The sequence below is a fragment of the Coenobita brevimanus genome, chromosome 59, assembly GCF_032717465.1.
Source record: "Coenobita brevimanus isolate Jiangsu-jjx chromosome 59, ASM3271746v2, whole genome shotgun sequence".
Taxonomy (NCBI): Eukaryota; Metazoa; Arthropoda; class Malacostraca; order Decapoda; family Coenobitidae; genus Coenobita; species Coenobita brevimanus.
The window spans coordinates 868045-888928 of NC_137012.1; the positions used below are offsets into that span (position 1 = coordinate 868045).

The 20884-nt window shown below is 41.1% G+C and overlaps 1 protein-coding gene and 1 non-coding gene across 2 annotated transcripts in view; one reads left to right on the forward strand and one right to left on the reverse strand.

Annotated features, from left to right (window-relative positions):
• Positions 1 to 20884, forward strand: part of LOC145402843 (ribosomal protein S6 kinase alpha-2-like) — a 148911-nt gene that overhangs the window by 41309 nt on the left and 86718 nt on the right. Inside the window, exons 5-7 of the mRNA XM_080274756.1 lie at positions 7843 to 7949; positions 13814 to 13991; positions 20099 to 20264. Of these exons, the coding sequence (XP_080130882.1) occupies positions 7843 to 7949; positions 13814 to 13991; positions 20099 to 20264 (451 nt within the window). The remainder of the gene's footprint in view (positions 1 to 7842; positions 7950 to 13813; positions 13992 to 20098; positions 20265 to 20884) is intronic.
• Positions 5249 to 5367, reverse strand: LOC145402949 (5S ribosomal RNA). Its single transcript, XR_013897887.1, has one exon. It is a non-coding gene; the product is annotated as a 5S ribosomal RNA (ribosomal RNA).

Sequence of the window (20884 nt, forward strand, 5' to 3'; positions counted from 1 at the left end):
TGCCTCAGTTTAAACCTTGCAGTACAAAAGCTTTTGTAAATTGAAATAAACTCTCTAGAAGTTGCAAAGATAAACTGTGAAATGTCACTGTACTGAAGACGTTAAAAGGTTTGTGTTGTTTGTGTTTTATAAGTCAGATAAAAGGAATGTGAACTTGTGTATTGCAGACTTCTGTATAAATCAGCAGGAGAATCCCTAAACACAGAGTATAAAGAAGTTGCATTACAGCTTTGTGTATTACATCATCAAATGTGAGCTCCTCCTAGAGATAATTCTTTGAGGAAATTTCATTAACAATAATGCCATCTTTTGCTGACAGTTTACTGTAGATGACAACAGAATAATCTCTTGCATTTATACTAATGATTGAGTTGACTGAAGATAATTATCTTTCTTTTCAAGTAAATTGTATCCTATCATTTGTAATACCACAGTAAATTTTGTTTAACATCAGAGACCATTCAAGAAGATAGTATTATTGTATCAATTAATCTTTTAGGCCCTGGGGGTTGTTGTTTTTTTTTTTCAAGAATACTCCCCCAGTATCCCTGCTTGTCATAAAAGGCGACTAAAAGTGTTGGCGGAGGGTTAGTGCCTCTACCCAGAAAACAACTAACTAAAAAGACAAACAATAAACCTCGCACAAGGACTGACCAAAAGATGACGACCAAGGATCAGACAAAGGACATGGTAATCGGAACGTGGAATGTAAAGGGAGCGAATGATGAGGTGAAAGAGAGAGAGATTGTCCAGGTGCTTGAGGGTGCGTAAGTTGATGTATGCGTAATAACTGAAACGAAATGGAGAGGTGAGAGTTTGAGATAATGGGAGTATGGATGGGGTATATGTGCAGGAGTAGGTGAGAATGAGAGGGCAAAAGAAGGAGTATGTATGGTTGTGAGTAAAAGATGGAAGAAAAGCATTAGAGAGTATGGATCAGTTTGGTCAAGGATTGTGTGGGTAAGATTGAAAGTGGGAATACAAATGTGGGCGATTGTGTGTGTGTATGCGCCAACGCAAGATCATGCAAGCAGAGTGAGAGAAGAGTTCTGGACAAATGTGGAAATGTGCATGGAAAAGTTTGGAAGGAATGAGAGAGTGTTTTTGATTGGTGATATGAATGGTAAAGTAGGGAATGTGAAGGTGGATGGAATAGTTGGTGAGTGGGGTGTCCCTGCTGAGATAGATGAGATTGACAGTGTGTTAGTGGACACTTGTGCTGGGAGGGGGTTGGTGATAGCCAATACCCTCTTCAGGCACAAAATGATCCACAGGTATACATGGCGAGTGATGAGAAGGGTGGGTGGTGAACTGAATGAAAGGAAGGCAATGATTGATTATGTGTGTGTGGATGAAAGGATGTGAAAATGTGTAATGGATGCAAGAGCTTATAGAGGTTGGGGGAGTGGACTTTCTGACCACTACTTGGTGGTGGCTAGAATCAAGGTCCAATTAGGATGGAGAAATAGAAGAAGGGAAGGACGGGAAGAAGGAGTATTTGTAAGGAGAGTGGAAAGGTTACAAGAGGATGAGAAAAAGGCAGAGTATAAGAGAGAAATGGAGGAACGATTGGGCAAATATGAATTGGAGCAGATGGGGGACGTGGAAGGTGTGTGCAGGATATTTACAGAAGAAATATGTGCAGCATGTGATGTGGTGTGTGGGATGAAAAGAAGACGGAGGGGTGTGCAAGGAACAGCGTGGTGGAATGAAGGTGGTGAGACAGGCTGTGGCACAAAAGAAGAAAGCATACAATGAATGGATGAGAAATAGGGGCGTGGAAGAAGTTGAGAGGCGGAAGAGAGAGTTATATGTAGAAAGAAAGAGAGAGGTGAAAAGATTAGTAAGAGAGAGTAAGAAGAGAGCAGATGAGGAATTTGGAAGGAACTTGAGTGTAAAGTGGAGGGACTGTAAGAAAATGTTCTGGAAAGAGATGAAAAGAGTAAGACAGGGTGGAAGTGAAGTTAGCAGGGGAGTGAAAGATAAAAATGGTAGATTACTAGTGGAGAAGGGAGAAAAAGTGAGCAGATGGAGAAAACACTTTAAGGAATTGTTGAACATAGAGGATGGAAGTAATGCAAGTATAAGTGGCTGGGGAATGGCTGGGAGAAGGAGGGCGGTGAGAAGACAGGAAGAAATCAGCAGGATAGAAGTTGTGGAAGCAATGAAAAAAGTTAAATTGGGGAAAGCCCCAGGAATTGATGGAGTTATGTGGTGAAATGCTGAAGTATGGGGGAGAGGTAGTAGTAGAATGGATGTGGAAAATGTGCAGATTGGCCTGGGAAGAAGGTAAGAGTCCCAGAAGATTGGAAGACAGGTATAATTATTCCCTTGTACAAAGGAAAAGGGGAAAAAGAAGTGTGTGGTAATCATAGGGGCATCTGTCTTCTTAGTATAATAGGAAAAGTGTATGGCACGATACTTATTGACAGAGTTAGAGAAAGAACAGAGGAATTAGTTGGAGAAGAACAGGGAGGCTTTAGGAAGGGAAGAGGTTGTGTAGATCAGATATTCATTCTTAGATCTTTAGTGGAAAAGTTTCTAGAGAAGGGAAAGAAGTTGTATGCGGCTTTCATGGATTTGGAGAAAGCATGTGACAGGGTAGATAGACAAGGATTGTGGAGAGTATTAAATATATATGGAGTAGATGGGAAGTTGTTAAATGCTGTGAAGAGTATGTATGATGGTGCTAAGGCTGCAGTGTGTGTGGATGAACTGAGTGAATTTTTCTCTTTGAAGGTTGGGTTGAAACAGGGATGTGTCATGTCTCCATAGTTGTTCAGTCTGTACATGGATGGGGTAATAAAAGAGGTACAAGGTAGGGTAGTGGATGTTGGAGTGGCCCTGGTGAGAGAGGATAGTGTTTGGAAACTCCCTGTACTGTTGTTTGCAGATGATACTGTGTTGTTGAGTGAAGACGAAGGAGAGCTGCAAGGCTTGGTGGATGAGTTTGGGAGAGTGTGTAAGAAATGGACTCTAAAGGTGAATGTAGGGAAGAGTAAAATGATGGTCTTTGAGGGAGGTGAAGTGAATGTACAGTGAGGTTGGATGGTGAGGAATTGGAAAATGTGAATACGTTTAAGTACTTGGGTAGTGTGAGGAGTAAGGATGGAGGTTTGGAGGGTGAAGTGCTTGAAAGGTTACAGCAGGGAAGAAAGGTTGCTGGTTCCTTGAAAGCTATGATAAGAAGCAGGGAAGTGAAAAAGTTACTACATGACAGTATTGTGATACCAACTCTAATGTATGGAAGTGAAGCTTGGACGTTGCTGGAAGGACACAAGTCAAGAGTGAGAGCAGTGGAAATGAGTTATTTAAGAGGAGCCTTTGGAGTCACATGGAGAGACAGGGTGACGAATGAGGATATAAAGGAGCATTGTGGTGTGGATGTGGATGTGATAGGAAGTGTTAGGAGGAATACACTGAGGTGATTTGGCCATGTGGAGAGGATGGATACATGGGTGAAAGACTGACGAAGAGAGTGTATGTGAGTTAGGTGGAGGGGGGAAGAGGGAGGGGGAGGCTGAGGATGAGATGGAGGGATGGGGTGGAGAGGTATGTGAGAGCGAGGGGCGTGAGTTGGGAGCGGGGCAGTGAAATGACGGGGAACAGGACGACGTGGAGGCAGTTTGTTTGTGGCCACCCGGAATGGGATTGAGGCGTCTGGCAATAGATAGATAGATAGATAGACATTCTGTGATACCCCATACAGTATAGTGAAATTTATGAATTGGAGAACTGTGATTGTATTAGACTCCATGTTTTACCCGTGCAGCCAAGAGATGTATTTAACTGAATGATATTGTCTAATAGTTACCCAGATTAAAATAAAAAAGATGTAGGGTCAGCATCGAATGTCCTTTTGCCTCTTTTGCCTTTCTTTCCATGGACTCTGGAAATCAGTGTAGTGAATGTGCAACACCTGACACTGATGGCACTATTTGGTCACATATTAGTGTCATCAGTGTTGGTTTCCTTTGTGCCACCAGACTTCTTTCCAAAATTCATGGAATGGGAGGCAGGAGAGACAACACAGCTTCTGATGCTGACTGTACTTGGGCTTGTAGTATGGTACTCGTAGTAGCAGCAACAACCCCAGGCTTATCTGAACATGAACCTGGTGGGCTGCAGGCCAGAGTCAACCTTCTTTTTCAGTAGACAGTCGTCCTTTTGAGGGACAGGAGGGAAATTGAGGGATTCTTGTATAGCTGGGTAGCTCCTGCACCCAGCCATATCCATGCCACCATATGAAGTCTTCCCACTCCAACAGTGGGTTGAAGGTTATTGAGATGTTTTTAATCCTTGCAGCAGAGGGACATACCTGATCTGAATAAAATTGTAGCCAGAATAAGATAAAGATAATCCCAGGCTCAGGGAATGAAGACTGATAATGATCTCTTAATGCAGCTTTTGACTTAGATTAATCACAGAAAACAGTAATCTGCATATGACTGGCTGCTTAAGAAACAGAATTTGTGAAAATATTATTTGTAAATATTTGTACACTGATATGATACAATGCATAATTATATTTTATGTTGCATACATTTGTCATTGAAGGTGAATTAATTTATTTGTACTCCAGTTTGTGTGCAAATTATCTTATTAAATTACCAACACATATAAGAGAAATGTCTGTATTTTCATTCTGAGTAAAATTTTCTTGATGAAACATTAATGGTAAAGATAACTCAGCTCCACCACCTACTCTGCCTCATATGAGGACCCTCACAAAACTGGCATGCTGAAGTTTTATACTGACAGTTACCAATATCAGTTACTTATTCTGTGCAGAATACAGTACAAATTGAAATAATGTGTGTACCAAAGGTGTATATACTGTATAATAATGCACAGACACTGATGAGGAGAGTGCATGAGTAAGGGGGGGAGGAGAGGGAGGGGGAGGCCAAGGATGAAATGGAGGGATTGAGTGGAGAGATATATGAGAGAGGAAGGTGTGAGGTGGAAGCAGGGCAGTGAAATGGCGGGGGACAGGGCGACATGGAGGTGATGTGTTTGTGGCCACCCCTTACGAGATTAAGGCGTCTGGCAATAGACAGAGAGATAAACAAATACTTATGTAAATGCATTCCCTTTTGTTACTCTTCTTACAAGATTAAAAGATATTCAGATTATTCATTCATTGCCAGACGCCATGTATCCCAAACGGGGTGGCCAAGGGCTTAGAGTTAATTGTTTTACAGGGAGGGGCACTAATCCTCCACCAACCCCACTTGACACGTAGGGTTGCCAACAGCATCTGGTGTTCCCAGGCGGTCACCCATCCAAGTACTAACCAGACCCAACGTTGCTTAACTTCGCTGATCGGACGGGAAGCGGTGTACTCAACGTGGTATGGCCGTTGGCTAGATTTTATGAATTCAAGTACCATCAGTACGGAATATTCAAGATTGATAACCCATGCATAGTACTACTTTAAGGGCCATTAAAAAGAAAAGAAAAGAAAAATTAATGAACAGAATACTGTACAGGGTATTAGGTGCTTTGTTTTCCTGTTTTCTGTTAACTGTCTCTGAAGTACATATAGATTTTGATGAAATAACATGACTAGTTGCAGTGTACTGTAAGTGAACCTCAGCTGAAGTTGCTTTTCATACAGATTCAGTGATTGCTTCTGTACTGCATCTTTCCTCCTAAAGCCATGGTCACGCAGGGATATTTTGAGTAATTGTTGCTTCCAAAAATGCTTTATTATTAAATATATAATTATTTGAAATTTTAAGGGTGATTTATTTGAGAGAGATCTGCAGGTGAGCCTATTTATCTTTCAGCAGAAGACTTCCAGCAGTAAATTGGGTCAGATGAATGCTAATGTTTATTTCACTGCACAAATTGCAATGGTCACTTTTATACTTAGTCATTCTATAATGTATTAATATTATTAGGGATAAAAGGCACACATATTTTTAAAGGCATAGGGTTCATGTACATTGGATGTTGTTTTAACCGGCTTTTGTTTATGTACATCCCCTCCCCTCCCCAGCACTCAAGGGCAGTCAACTCTCACGGACTTCATCTCATTGTTATCCTGCTTGTCAATAATTGGGGTTTACCGAGTCATATTCACTGCCTCGTGGTTTCTGGGTCCTTCAGACTAAGCTGTCTGACCAGTTTACTGTATAATAAGTGCTCTCATCCCCCTTCCTGACAAGCCATTATGAATCCACAAATGTTTTCTGTTAGCAATTCATTTACCTTTGGTGATCATTAACATGACCAGAACAACAGCACCCTCATTAGTGTTTATTTTCCTTTTTTTTTAAATTACTTATTCACACGTGTTTATGTAAGACTTTGTAGGGAAGATAATGATGATGATCATTTTTCTTTCACTCATAAGGCAACATTCACTTTTTTTTTTTTTTTTTTTTTTACCCAGGATAAAACAATGCATATATCCACATTTGAGACTTTCACTGCTCTTACCATTGTCCATTGTCCTTCAGATTGCTATTGCTTGCCAGAAGAAAATGTGAAAATTTGCCAGTAAAATGATAACAGGTAATAAGATTTTCTCTAACTCCTGTAGTTGGAGGAGGCCCTCCCAAGCTGAATAGCATCACCTGAGGGGGGGGGGGGAATGCATTATATTGAAGAGGCTAATAATCCATTCCAAGAATTTGTATATAACAAAAATTATCAACGAATGATGTGCAGTGATGTTTAAGGGTTTAGATCATTTCACTGGGCATGCTCTTAATAGCTTTCCTACTTTTTTACTTTCTGTTTTCTTGTTCTTGAGTTGTACCTTAACCCACCAGTATGTGGGAAAAATAAAAGCAATAAGAATTATGATTTCTCATTCATTATCAGTGTCACCATCCAGACCTTTTTACCATGTTAAGATGCAGTGAGGTAGGATACAGAAACTAGGAAAGAGATAGTTCAAGGTTAGGGTAATATCGGTGCTTCAAATTGTCTTTTATTGCACAGGCACTCATACTGACAGTCAATGCTAGTTTTGTTGAAAATATGTGCATTTGCAACTACAGTAGTTATTTTTGTTGAAATATCAGTATTGCAGAATGTTTTACAAATATCACAGCAGTATGGCTTCCTGTACACCAGGAAACCATCTACAGTACTATGCTGCATGGTAACCACATAAACAAATTTTGATGCCTGGTGGTTTAGTGGGTAATGAAGGCGCTCCAGATGGATTGAGCTGGTGCAGGTTATATCCAAGGGTGGTTTGGGTTTAATGTTCATATAATGCCACTCAGGGATGAGTGAGGCTGGTGACTTTCATCTTCAATGTCAGGACAAACATGCCTAGTCCAGGGCTTCTATGCTCCTCATGGGGCAATGCTGGATTAGATGGTGAGATGAGAGAGACATGAGTAAGTGGAAGAGTGGATGATTTTTTTGTATATAAAACTGCCACTGTAAAATTTTGGGGTAATACTGAATTTTATGCTTTGTGTTTTGCATTTAATTTCTCTTGTAGTGACTTAATTCCAGCAACTTTTCTTACTGATCCTGTACAGTATTCTCCTCTAAAAAATTACCATTAATTCTTGTTCATGTAAAATAAATGCTTCAGTCCAGAGACATGTATTGATAATGTATTGTTGCCACCTCTAAATGACTTTATTCATTTTAGGAAAGCTCTGTTGTACTGAAGGAAATAGTGAAAATTATGTCTAACTTCTCCAGAGTAACTGTCTCCCTGACTACATAAAATTATCTGAAAGCAGCAAATATATGTCCGTGAAGAGTAGTGGTTTAAGATAATGCAGTGTTGAATGATCTCTTCCATAATGTTACTTTTTGCAGTGCTGAAGTACGGAGCTACAGTTTATAATGTATCTCTTGTTTCAGATCATGTTCACGGAAGAAGACGTCAAGTTTTATTTAGCAGAGTTAGCCTTAGCGTTAGATCACCTTCACTCAGTTGGAGTCATTTACAGGGACCTGAAACCAGAGAAGTAAGTCTCACATTGAAGTTCAGATTATATTTTAATTTTTTGAATACTGATTTTGCTGTCTAGAGTACTGTAATTTACAGTAAAAGTATTTATCAGTATTAAAGTTACAGTACATTGTTACCTGTAAATTGGCAGACAGCTGGTTCATTTTGCCTTACATGTCTGGATTATGCTCTCTAGCTCCTGGTTCCCAAGCTCCAGATGGGACAGTACTGGATTGGATGATGAATGGATGGTTACCAAGCAAACTGAATTTCCAATTTCCCCCAGCATACAGGAATATATGTATGGATTTTTATTTTATTTTTTTTTATATTTTGGAATACATTCATGATGTACAGTATATAAATGAATTTTGTCCAGTATATGTATGATTCCTGAAAACCCATATTGGGAAAGTCTGAATTTTCTTTATATTTTCTGATTTTTATTACATCTTACATAAAGTACTTCTGGTGTTTGGTACTGTCTTTGATAATGGCTGATGGATAATCTTAGTTATGGTAATCTGTGCTGCAAGTTTGAAACTTTTCTATATTTTGTAATTATGTATTGGTGGTTGTTTGATACTGATTATTATAACTGCCAAGGAGTAATTGCCTTTATTGTTATCTGTATAGTATTACTGATATAAAGAATATACAGTAAAAGCTGATAATTTTGAACCGTTAAAATTGCTTATGCTGTATCAAAATGACCCAGCTTATGTGGACACTGGCTCCAAAAATTATCACACAGAGGGGAGGAGATTACATCCTAAATGATCACAATATCTCATCAAGAGGGTTACTGGTAATCTGTTATTATCTGCATATTTCTGTGGTAATAGTACTGACCAGGAAAAGTCACAAGTATTGGATATAATACATCCTCATGAAAGCAAGTTTACCGGCTTGAGGTTGAATCACTGGGCATTTTTCAGTGGCCCTCACCTGTGGCATTGGACTGTCTCATGTGAATGGTGTACTGATACTCTTTGGAACAGGTGTACAGTAATCCATTAGTATTTATTCATATATTGCCTTGTGGGTTTACAAATTGTAGAGTTTCATTAAGAATATTGTTGCAAAAAGACCCCCACACAATCATCTTAATCCTTATTCCTTCCTAGTCTGTGCCCTTACACCTGCACCTCAGTTTTACCCTTCAGCCTCATTCATTGCGTTTGTTTTCCTATCCTTATCCTACTCATCATTGTTGTCCTCGTATACATATTTGTTTATTCTCCATTTATTCTTTGCAGCAGAGTTTATCATTTATTTACTCCATTGTCAGTTATATCCAAGTACAGTACAGTGGTATATCCATTGTTCAACACTTGATTACTTTCTCTAATTCCTTGTTACTCTTTTTTGGTATATAGATCCCTAATCCCAGTTCTGTAAGAGGGGTGCATGTGGTCATATGGTGGATGCTTACTTTTCTTTTCCATGCATGTTGTGTGACCGAGCAATACATCAGGGTATATGCAGCAACACTGTACAGTACTGTATAGAGGAACGTGGACTGTGTATTCCTTTTTGTACTCAAAGCACTTTATTGTAGAAAATGGAATATTTTAAAGGATTCTAAACAGCAGTCCATCTGGCATTACTGAACAGAATTTTTCCTCTTGAAATTGCAATGTTGTATGACAATACATACTTCTAGATGGGTTCTAGATACGTTCGCATGCACTGTGTGAGCTCCCGCAGGGAGTGTCTCAGTTGTGTCGTCACACTGCTGTACACCAAAAAAACTTGTATGCAGACAAAAGCAACTCATTCCAATCTCCACACACCCGGTCTGGAACTTGAGATTAGACATTGCTGCCTGCAGTACATATGTGAACTGCTTTTTGTAAAATAAATAATCTTGCTTAGCCCAACTCCCATTTATTTGGTGATTAAGGGGGGAGAGTATAGTAGCAGATTGTTAATGGGGGGGGGGGAACTATTACAGCACTGCCCAATCCATTCATTAATTTTGTTTCAACCTGTTCTTCTACTGATATACTGTACATACATATGAGGTCTTTCCAAAAAGAAACCAAATTTTTTGAATAGCTCACCAACTAACCAGCATAGGACGATTGCAGTGGGAGTGCTTTGTAGCAGCGACTTTGAGTTTTAGTCTAACTCTCGGGCATGGAAGCATACATTCCTTTCTCATATCCTTTGACTAAAGCAAGAAAGCCTTGGTTTAATCACGCTTGTTCTAATGCTGTCCGCATCAAGGAGAGGGCCTACAAAAGGTGCCGGAGCCAACCCACCCCTGAATCACATCATCTTTACGTTTCTGCCCGGAATCGTGCTAAGTCTGTTCTTCGCTCCGCTAAAAATAATTTCATCCATACTAAATGCTCTCAACTCTCCAACTTGAATTCTTCCCGCTCCTTCTGGCACCTTGCCAAAAACCTTTCTAACAACTTTACCTCATCATCCTTCCCTCCTCTTTTCTATTCTGATGGTTCTGTAGCTATTTCTTCTACTGATAAAGCAGATCTCTTCGCACAGACTTTCTCTTCCAATTCCACCTTAGACTATTCCGGTGCTGTTCCTCCATCACTTCCCCCCTCTGACTTCCTCATTGCTGACAATAAAATTTCTTCAGCTGATGTTTTTTCTGCCATCACTGGCCTCAGTACTAACAAGGCATATGGGCCTGATGGGGTCCCTCCTGTTGTTCTCAAGAACTGTGCTTCTGTGCTTACACCCTGCCTAGGCAAACTCTTTTGCCTTTGTCTGCTGGAAGTTTGCTCTCATTCAGCCAATCCCAAAGAAGGGTGACCACTCCCAACCCTCCAACTATCGTCCAATTGCTTTAACGTCCTGTATTTCAAAAGTTTCCGAGTCAATTCTCAATAGAAAAATTTTAAGGCATCTTTCCTATCACAACCTTCTTTCCGATCGTCAGTATGGGTTCCGTCAGGGATGCTCCACTGGCGATCTTCTCACCTACCTTTCAGACTCTTGGTCATCCTCCTTTCGGGACTTTGGCGAAAGCTTTGCCATTGCACTTGACATCTCAAAGGCTTTCGATCGAGTCTTGCATAAATCTTTAATTTCCAAACTGCCCTCCTACGGTTTCTATCCTTCTCTCTGTGCCTTCATCTATAGCTTCCTTTCTGGTCGTTCTATAGCCGCTGTTGTAGACAGCCATCTTTCTTCTCCTAGATCTATCAACAGTGGTGTTCCTCAGGGCTCTGTCCTATCACCAACTCTCTTCCTTTTATTCATCAATGATCTTCTAAGCTGTACATCTAACCCTATCCACTCATACACTGATGACTCCACCCTTCACCTTTCCATTCGGTTCCCGCAACGCCCATCTCAACAGTTACTTCAACAAACAAGGGATGAGGCTATGGCACACCTAATGTCAGACTTGGCTCACATCTCTGACTGGGGTAAAAATAATATGGTTGTTTTTAATGCATCAAAGACTCAGTCCTTACACCTATCAACCCGACAAAATCTTCCACAGGTATACCCACTAATGTTTGATAATATTCAGCTTAATCCTGCATCATCTTTGAATATGCTTGGGGTTTCATTTACTCGGGACTTATCTTGGAAAGATCATATTACATCTCTTGTAAAATCTGCTTCCAAGAGATTGGGTGTGCTAAGCCGACTCCGCTCTTTCTTTACCCCTGCACAATTGTGACTCTATACAGGGGTTTTATCCGCCCTGTGTGGAGTACAACTCTCATGTGTGGGGAGGCTCCCCACATACAGCTCTTCTCAATAGAGTGGAGTCAAAGGCTTTTCGTCTCATTAACTCTCCTCCTCTTACTGACTCCCTTCAACCTCTGTCTCTTCGCCGCACTGTTGCATCTTTATCTCTCTTCTGTCGCTACTTTAATGGTCACTGCTCCTCTGAACTGTCTGCTTGCATTCCTCCACCTCTACGACGGGCACGTAGCACCCGTCTGGCAGCAAACTCTCATCCCTTTTCTGTCCAACTCTCTAATGCAAGAGTTAACCGTTACTCCCAGTCTTTCATTTATGCAACAGGTCAACTCTGGAACAGTCTCCCTCTGTCTGTATTTCCTGCTGCCTATGATCTACAGTCTTTCAGACGCAGTGTGTCCAGGCATCTCAAAATGATCGGATCTTGAATTTGGCTCTCTGTTGTATTTTGTTTTTCTCTTGGAGAGAACTGTTACTGCGGGCTCATGGCCTTTGGTTTCTTCTTCCTCGCATAAAAAAAAAAAATGTCATGGAGTGTCACTTAGTCATCAAGGTACAAGCACTTGGGTGAACGTGTGTTTAGCTCACTTGGTGATTTGTTGCAAAGTGAACAATGAAGGATCTTGAAGAGCAGTACGTTTGCTTGAACTTCTGTTTCATATTGGGAAAATCTTTTATGGAGACTTTTCAGGTGTTGTAACAGACTAATGGGAAGGATTGTGTGAGCCGTATGCAATGTCACAATTGGTTCCAGTGCTTAGATCAGGAAGAACATCCACCGAAGACGATCCCACATGTGGATGGTCTTCCACGCAAGAGATGATGATCATGTTGAGAAAACGCGTTCTGCGATCTGTGAAAATTGTCACCTGACTGTCTGTGAAATTGTGAAGAAGTAGGCATCTGCAAAAGTTTGTGGCGCATGACTTTAATCGAGAAACTGAAGGAGCATCGTGTTGCCACGAAATCTTTGCTGAGTCTGCTGACTGATGATCAAGAAGAGAACCATGTCACAGTCAGTCAGGGGCAGTTTAATTGTTCAGATGCTGAGTAAAACTTCCTGAAAAATGTCGTACCGGGTGATGAAACTTGGGTGTATGGCTATAATGTTGAAACAAAATGGTAGTCATCATCACCACGACCAAAAAAAAAAAAAGACATGTCAGAGTCGCTGTGATGTGAATGTGATGTTGATTGTTTTTTATTGGAAGTCCGTGATTGATCATGAGTTTGTTTCACATGGTCAGACAAATCAACAGAATTTTACTTGGATTCCCTGAAGTGTTTGAGGGAGGCAGTATGAAGGAAGAGGCCTGAGGCATGGACGGACAAAACCTGGATGCTGCACCATGACAGTACACTTGCTCATGTGTCGCTCCTTATCTGTGACCTTTTGACAAAGCAAAAGATAACTGTTGTCCCCCAGCTGCACTACTCTCTGGATTAGGCCCATGTGATCTTCTTTTGTTCCCAAAGTTGAAATCCACATTGGAAAGTCGCCAATTTCAGATGATAGAAATAATTTCACCAGGTGCACTAAACTGATGTTCGCCCAAATACATGTACCTCGATGACTAAGTGACGTAGTGTGATGCAGCTAGCGTTAAAGCTGAAAGTTGCTGCAACACAGTGCTCCTGTCGCGATCACACTATGCTGGCCTATTGGTACGCAATTAAAAGTGTGGTGTCTTTCTGCACAGACCTCACAAGTACATATCATACGTACATTTTGTATGCTAATGTTCCTTTGTGTTTGTGTGTGTGTGTGTGTGTGTGCATGCGTGCGTGCATTCATTCGTTTCTAATGGCTAGTATTGAAGCTGTACAGCTTCCTCCAATATTCCAATAAAGTTCCCTAGTCAGGAGGTCCCTTCTCAGAATTTCTTCCCACATTTTACATTATCTGCCTGATGGGGCAGAATTTTCCACCTTCAAGTTTGCACTGCTTCACACAGTTACCCTCATGTTCTCTGCATGTCCAGACTATGCACATCTTTACACTCAGTGCCTTCAGTGCCCGTCCTCGTTGCTTATCCTCTTCAATCTGTAGTTGTTTACATATATTCCATATCTGTATTTGTTTATAAATTTTTTTCTATTTTCTCTGCTAACCATGTATTGTCCTGTACTGTACTTGGTTTGAAATGTCCTTTCTGGTTCTTTGACTACCAAATTTTTCTCCCAATGCAGCATCCTCCTTGATGCAGAGGGACACATCTCACTAACGGACTTTGGCCTGTGCAAGGAGGCGCTAGATGATCAGAAGGCATACAGTTTTTGTGGCACGGTTGAATATATGGCACCAGAAGTAGTCAATCGGAGAGGACACACAACAGCCGCAGACTGGTGGTCCTTTGGGGTATTATTGGTGAGTCATGCATTTTGTATTCTGATCATATAATTAGGAATAATGTTCATTTTTCTCTAATTCTTGGTTTTGTTGAATTGTCACTTAGTCTCCCACCACTCTTCAGGTTCATAACACCGAGAAAAGATTAACTTGATAGTGTACCACTGAAGTGAGTATATTAATTTCTGTTGAATTTATGTAAACTGCTGAAAATTATGAATTGGTTATGGACTCTTTCATGAGGGAGGTTGGGACACACACCATCCACTCACTTGAAGTAGTGTTGCCTTCGGGTAACTCCACACTGAATGACAAGCCAAATGGTTTATTGTAACCTTGAAAGCCATTTACAATGCTGGATGTTAATCATATAAAACAAATGATTACTTGTGGTTTATTGGGTTAAGGTCCATCAGCCAGATGAGGCCATCAGGGATTTGTATTGGAGGGGTAGTTGGAGTTTATTGCTCGCCTGATGCCATTCAGGTGCAAGTGAGGCCGGTTATCTTTGCCATTGTTTTGGGAATGAGTAGCTTAGCCCCAGGCCTCTATGCTCCTGATAGGGTGGCAAAGTATTGGGTGATGAATGGATGAATGTTATGTATCCAACAAGCAGAATAGAAACGAACAGTGACTAAGCAGATATATATATATATATATATATATATATATATATATATATATATAGTGTATTGCTATTTTCACTCTGATAGTACAGAACTACAAATCAGCCTCAGATTGTTGCTTCATTTGCACTTTCAAACTGGTGTATAAAGCACTGTAAAAGTTTTACGCTAGATCACAACCAAGCAGCCAACTTTAACACCAAATAATATGGACGCTGAGAAAAGAATGCATTTAAACAGGGTTAGGTAAGTCAGTAATCATACAATATGCTAAAGAATACAGCAGTTGTAGTTGTTGATTAACCCCAGTCTGTCTGCCTGAGCAGGCCCATCAATCACAGGCAAGCAGCCACCCATGCAGGGTTGTCCTGTGCAGTGAACTGATGTTCCTCTGCAAATGACAGCACACTGCCAAAGTGAGGCGCAGGGAATGATGTGGAGGATTGGCTCCTGGGTGGATGTTTCATTTGCATATCTCCACCCAGTTAACAGAGGCACCACAGTAGGCTCCATGTTGCCCTGTAATCTGGCTATATGGTTACCACCCAGCATAGTAAATGGTTTCGTGGGTTACAGGAAACCATTAGTCTTGTCACTCAATTTAGAGCCACCTGAAGTGGAAAGAATAATAAAATGTGAAAGGAAGGAAAGGGAAGAGGAGGAAGAGAGAAGGTAATACTCAGATAGTAGGAGAAAAAGGAGGAAAGAAATAGGCAGCACTACATGAAGGGAGTGGATAAATACCACCATCACCTTCCACCAGAACACAGTAGTAAAGTGTAGCGGGCACTTTGTACAGTCAGGAAGAAAAGTTGGCATACTGTTCTATTGTTTGTACCTCATATTTAGGGCATGGCTGTCACATTCCTCCTTGATGCGTAATATCACAGAAAGTCATGTATCGGCACAAAAACTTACCAAGCCTCTTATGTTTTGCAGTACAGTATTAGCCAGCAGATGATTATGAAAAGTAACAGAGATGAAAAATTAAGTAAAATTTTGTCCCAGACTGTACCACTACCTTCTACAAAAATGTCAAAGTGGAAGAAGTAAGAGCAGCAGCATCTAACTGCTGACTACCAGAAGCATGACGTGAGCTGCATGCAGGAAACTGGCCAGAACTGGAGGCATATGTAAGGAACTGGATATCTGAAAACAGAAATATTGGGTTTAAACTCTACACTGAGTGACAAGCCAAATGGTTTCCTGTACACCAGGAAACCATTTACTACACTGGGTGGTAACCATATAACCAAATTATGGCGCCTGGTGGTTTAGTGAGTAATTATTGCGCTCCAATCGGATTGAACCAGTGAAGGTTTATATTCAAGGGGTGGTTGGGGTTGATTGCTCATGTAATGCCACTCAGAGATGAGTGAGGCTGGTCACTCTCATCTTAAATGTCGGGACCAACTGCTTAGCCCCGGACTCCTACGCTCCTCATGGGGCAATGTAGGATTGGATAATGGATGGATGGATGGATGTTTTACTAAGAATTACCGTATCAAAATGTGGCAGGAATGTTGTTTAATATTATTAGTTACCATGTACAATACTGTACTGTATTTAAAATACATAAAAACGTCCCAAATTTGAACATCTGATTTCCAAAAAACATCACTTTTTCATGCACGAAGGAGGCATTGTCTGTCATCATACAGTCAGTGCATGTTTGAAGACAAAATTTATTTGTGGACAAGTACATGGATGGGGTAATAAAAGAGGTACAAGGCAGGGTAGTGGATGTTGGAGTGGCCCTGGTGAGAGAGGATAGTGTTTGGAAACTCCCTGTACTGTTGTTTGCAGATGATACTGTGTTGTTGAGTGAAGACGAAGGGGAGCTGCAAGGCTTGGTGGATGAGTTTGGGAGAGTGTGTAAGAAACGGAATCTAAAGGTGAATGTAGGGAAGAGTAAAGTGATGGTCTTTGAGAGAGGTGAAGTCAGTGAATGTACAGCGAGGTTGGATGGTGAGGAATTGGAAAATGTGAGTACGTTTAAGTACTTGGGTAGTGTGATGAGTAAGGATGGAGGTTTGGAGGGTGAAGTGCTTGAAAGGGTACAGCAGGGAAGAAAGGTTGCTGGTTCTTTGAAAGCAGTGATAAGAAACAGGGAAGTGAGCATGGAAGTGAAAAAGTTACTACATGACAGTATTGTGATACCAACTCTAACATACGGAAACGGAAGCGAAGCTTGGACGTTGTTGGAAGGACACAAGTCAAGAGTGAGAGCAGTGGAAATGAGTTATTTAAGAGGAGCCTGTGGTGTCACATGGAGAGACAGGCTGACGAATGAGGATATAAAGGAGCGTTGTGGTGTGGATGTGGATGTGATAGGAAGCGTTATGAGGAACACACTGAAGTGGTTTGGCCATGTGGAGAGGATGGAGGGTGAAAGACTGATGAAGAGAGTGTATGTGAGTGAGGTGGAGGCGGGAAGAGGGAGGGGGAGGCCAAGGATGAGATGGAGGGATGGGGTGGAGAGGTATATGAGAGAGGGGGGTGTGAGTTGGAAGCAGGGCAGTGAAATGGCGGGGGACAGGGCAACTTGGAGGAGATTTGTTTGTGGCCACCCCAAATGGGATTGAGGCGTCTGGCAATAGATAGATAGAAGTATAACAACAAATGATATAGGCTACAGTAAGATACTGTATTTCATGTACTGTTTGTGGTACTGTATTGTAGTTTTTTTTTTTACATTACAGGTATAGTTACCATTATGATTCTACTTTACAAAATATTCTATTTTCCATAAAGCCTTTGGTCCCAAGCATTTCAAATTTGTTTCTACATTAATGCAAAATAAAAGTGTTACTTTATGCTTCTGTTACTGTTCCAAGAAAAAGAAAGAAAAAAAAAAAAGTCAAATCAGTATACAAAAGCCTTTCATAATGTTTATACAGTACTGATGCTCAGCTGTTTGCTGCTGCCCAGTATTATTAACACTTTAGAGGTTATACCACAGATATCTTACAGAGCAGTTACTCTTTCCTCATAATATTACTTACCTTCATGATGGCAGCTGCTGTAACCCTCATAAATATATACAGTATATTTTTCCCCCCAAGGTATTCACAGCCAATTATGGGGGTATGTTCTCATCACAAATGCATCATCTACAGTGTCAGATATGATAAGATTGACAGTATTAGTTCATTGGTTAACACAAAAGTGTTACCACAGAGTTCTACAGCTGAACTGTTGGTAGTTACAAAAAAAGTAAAATATGTGCTATCATTATGTTGCACACTATCATCATCTGATTACCTGTACTATCTCAAGTGATGGCTATTGCATGTAAGTTTCTCAGTGATAGTCACAAGACCTAGGATGTAGCCATCACCTAGACAATCCTGTCCAGACAGCCACTACTGAAAATGTTTTCTGGCCATTGCCATGACAAAATCTAACAAAGGGCTCTGTCTGTTGCCAAGAAAATCAGTCTACTGTATCATTATGACATCTCTGTCATGTGGAGCTGCCTTCACCCGACTAAATATGATGAAGAACACACTGAAGGAAAATGACCTGGAAAGGGGAGGGGGGGGAAAAAAAAAAGTTGCTTCTTTGGTGTAAAGTGGACAAAATAGCTAACACATTGTGGTACCTTAGGCAGAAAATGTTTAGCAGGGTGACCATGATAGCTGCCTGGCCTTAGTGAGTTGGAATACATGCTAGTGATTGAAGGATCAAGTGTGCTTATCCTACCCAGAGGCCTCTGTTTGCTGTCAGTAAGGTCATCTATCTATCTATCTATATCTATCTATAGCCCGACGCCCTAATCCCGCAAAGGGTGGCCGCAGACAAAACGCCTCCAAGTCACTCTGTCACCCACCATTTGACTCCCCTCCCCCCAACTCACCCCCCCCTCCCTCATATACCTCTCAACTCCATCCCTCCACCTCATCCTCGGTCTACCCCTCCCTCTCCCTCCCTCCACCTCACCTACATACACCCTCTTAGTCAGTCTTTCATTCTCCATCCTCTCCACATGTCCAAACCACCTCAGTGTATTTCTCCTAATCTTTTCAACCACATCCACATCTACCCCACAACGTTCCTTCACTTCTTCATTCGTCAACCTGTCCCTCCATGTCACTCCACATGCTCCTCTCAAGTAACTCATTTCCACTGCTCTCACTCTTGACTTGTTCCCCTCTTGCAAGGTCCACGCCTCGCTTCCATACGTCAGGGTAGGGATCACAATACCATCATGCAGTGACTTCTTAACTTCCATACTCACCTCCCTATTTCTCATCACTGCTTTCAGTGTGCCAACAACCTTCCTTCCCTGCTGTACCCTTTCACGTACTTCATCCCCCAAAGTTCCATCCTTACTCATCACACTACCCAAGTACTTGAATGCACTCACATTCTCCATATCCTCACCATCCAACCTCACTTCACACTCTGTGACTTCATTCCTCTCAAACACCATAACTTTACTTTTGTTTACATTAACTTTCAGCTTCCTCCTCCTACACACTGTCCCAAATTCATTCACCAAACCTTGCAACTCCCATTCATCTTCACTCAACAAGACTGTATCATCAGCAAACAGCAACACCGGAAGCTTCCAAATCTCACCCTCATTCATTAGGGCCAACCCCACATCCACTGCCCTACCTTGTACCTCCTTTACGACCCCATCCATATATATATTAAACAGCCATGGAGACATTACACACCCCTGTTTCAGTCCCACATTGAGATCAAAGAACTCACTTGGCTCACCATCCACTCGCATCATGAGGTCATACAGTTGCAAACCCCTGCAAGCTTCAACAAAACTCGTATGATTAGGGGCAACACCGTAACCCCTCAGTGGAAGGGAAGTGTGTGATGTACAAACTGCATCCCACATCATCAGTGAAGATTCCCCCACTAGTAATCCTCATGATGACCTACTTCAACTTCTCACATACAAGACCCTCACTGAAATCAGGTTATGTCCTTGCGGGACATAACCGCATTTTTTACTCATACAGTGGAATCTCCTAAATCGTCGTCTTATGAGACTGGGCATATGCCGCAATTTGAGAATTTCGTGATTTAGAAAAAACTAATTTTACGGGAAAAATTACTTACAAGTCTGTCATTGTAGAAAAGTTGCCCTGCTGACCCCCAAACCTGCATCAAACTGGTCACCAGCGAACGGAAACAACCCTTCCTTGAAGAAGTTGTAAGCTTAGGAGGGTTACGATCGGCCATGGTAGCACTGAGCAGGCAGAAGAACCACTGGAGGGAGGGACTTGTGAACCACATGCTGTCAACAGAGAGGAGACAATGCATGAGCACTGATAACAAAAACCTCTATAACCAAGTGCACGAAAACCAGGGGACCACTGTAGTACCTTTCCAGTTTTAGTAAACCTTGACATTACTATACTCATTTTACAGAATTAGCTTTTCAGTAATTTTATTTGATACCTTGCTAAGCTGTTGTCTTTGGTTCTGTATTTGACAGATTGCAGAAAATTTAATATAGTTTCTTTCCCACAGTTTGAGATGCTAACTGGAGCGCTACCATTCCAAGGTGCCAACCGAAAAGAAACAATGACCTTGATATTGAAAGCTAAGCTGGGCATGCCACCATACCTCAGTCCAGAGGCTCAGTCATTGTTACGGGCACTGTTCAAAAGAAACCCAGCCAACAGATTAGGGGCAGGTAGGTGAAGTGCAGGACCAGCAGTGTAATATGATATTCCATTTGGGTTCAACTCAAACACTTCATTCCAGTGATTTAGTTTTTATTTCAACTCAAACACTTCACTCCAGTGATTTAGTTTTTATTTCATTCATGCAACCTTCACGTGATTTTACATAGCTTTATGTTTTATTTTCTTGAAATGCAGCCTTCATTAGCATTTTAAATACTATATATTGTATGAGGTTTTTATTGAATTTGGTAAAGTTCTCTGTAGAGAGTAAAAATAAGCTAAAAAAAAAATGCATCACTGGATTCAAGAGGTTAGGTTTTAATTAATTAGTTTTGGACTATTTAAACCATAAAAGATAAGCCAAATAAAATGACTTCGTAGTAGCACAGTTAGAGTATTCAAGAAATATCAGATTGACAAAGTGTGATTGGAGATTATTTTTAACCCACAGAAGACACAGTCACTCCAAAGCTAATCATTGTACAGTAACAAAGGGGATAGGGGGAGGGGAGTCAAGATATGGTGCATTCCAGAAGGGTTAAGGCAGTCCAGTTAGGTGTGGCTAATAACGGTTTACGGAGAAGTGTTGGTTGGGGTTTACTGAATGACTGATCACTCTTACCCAAAC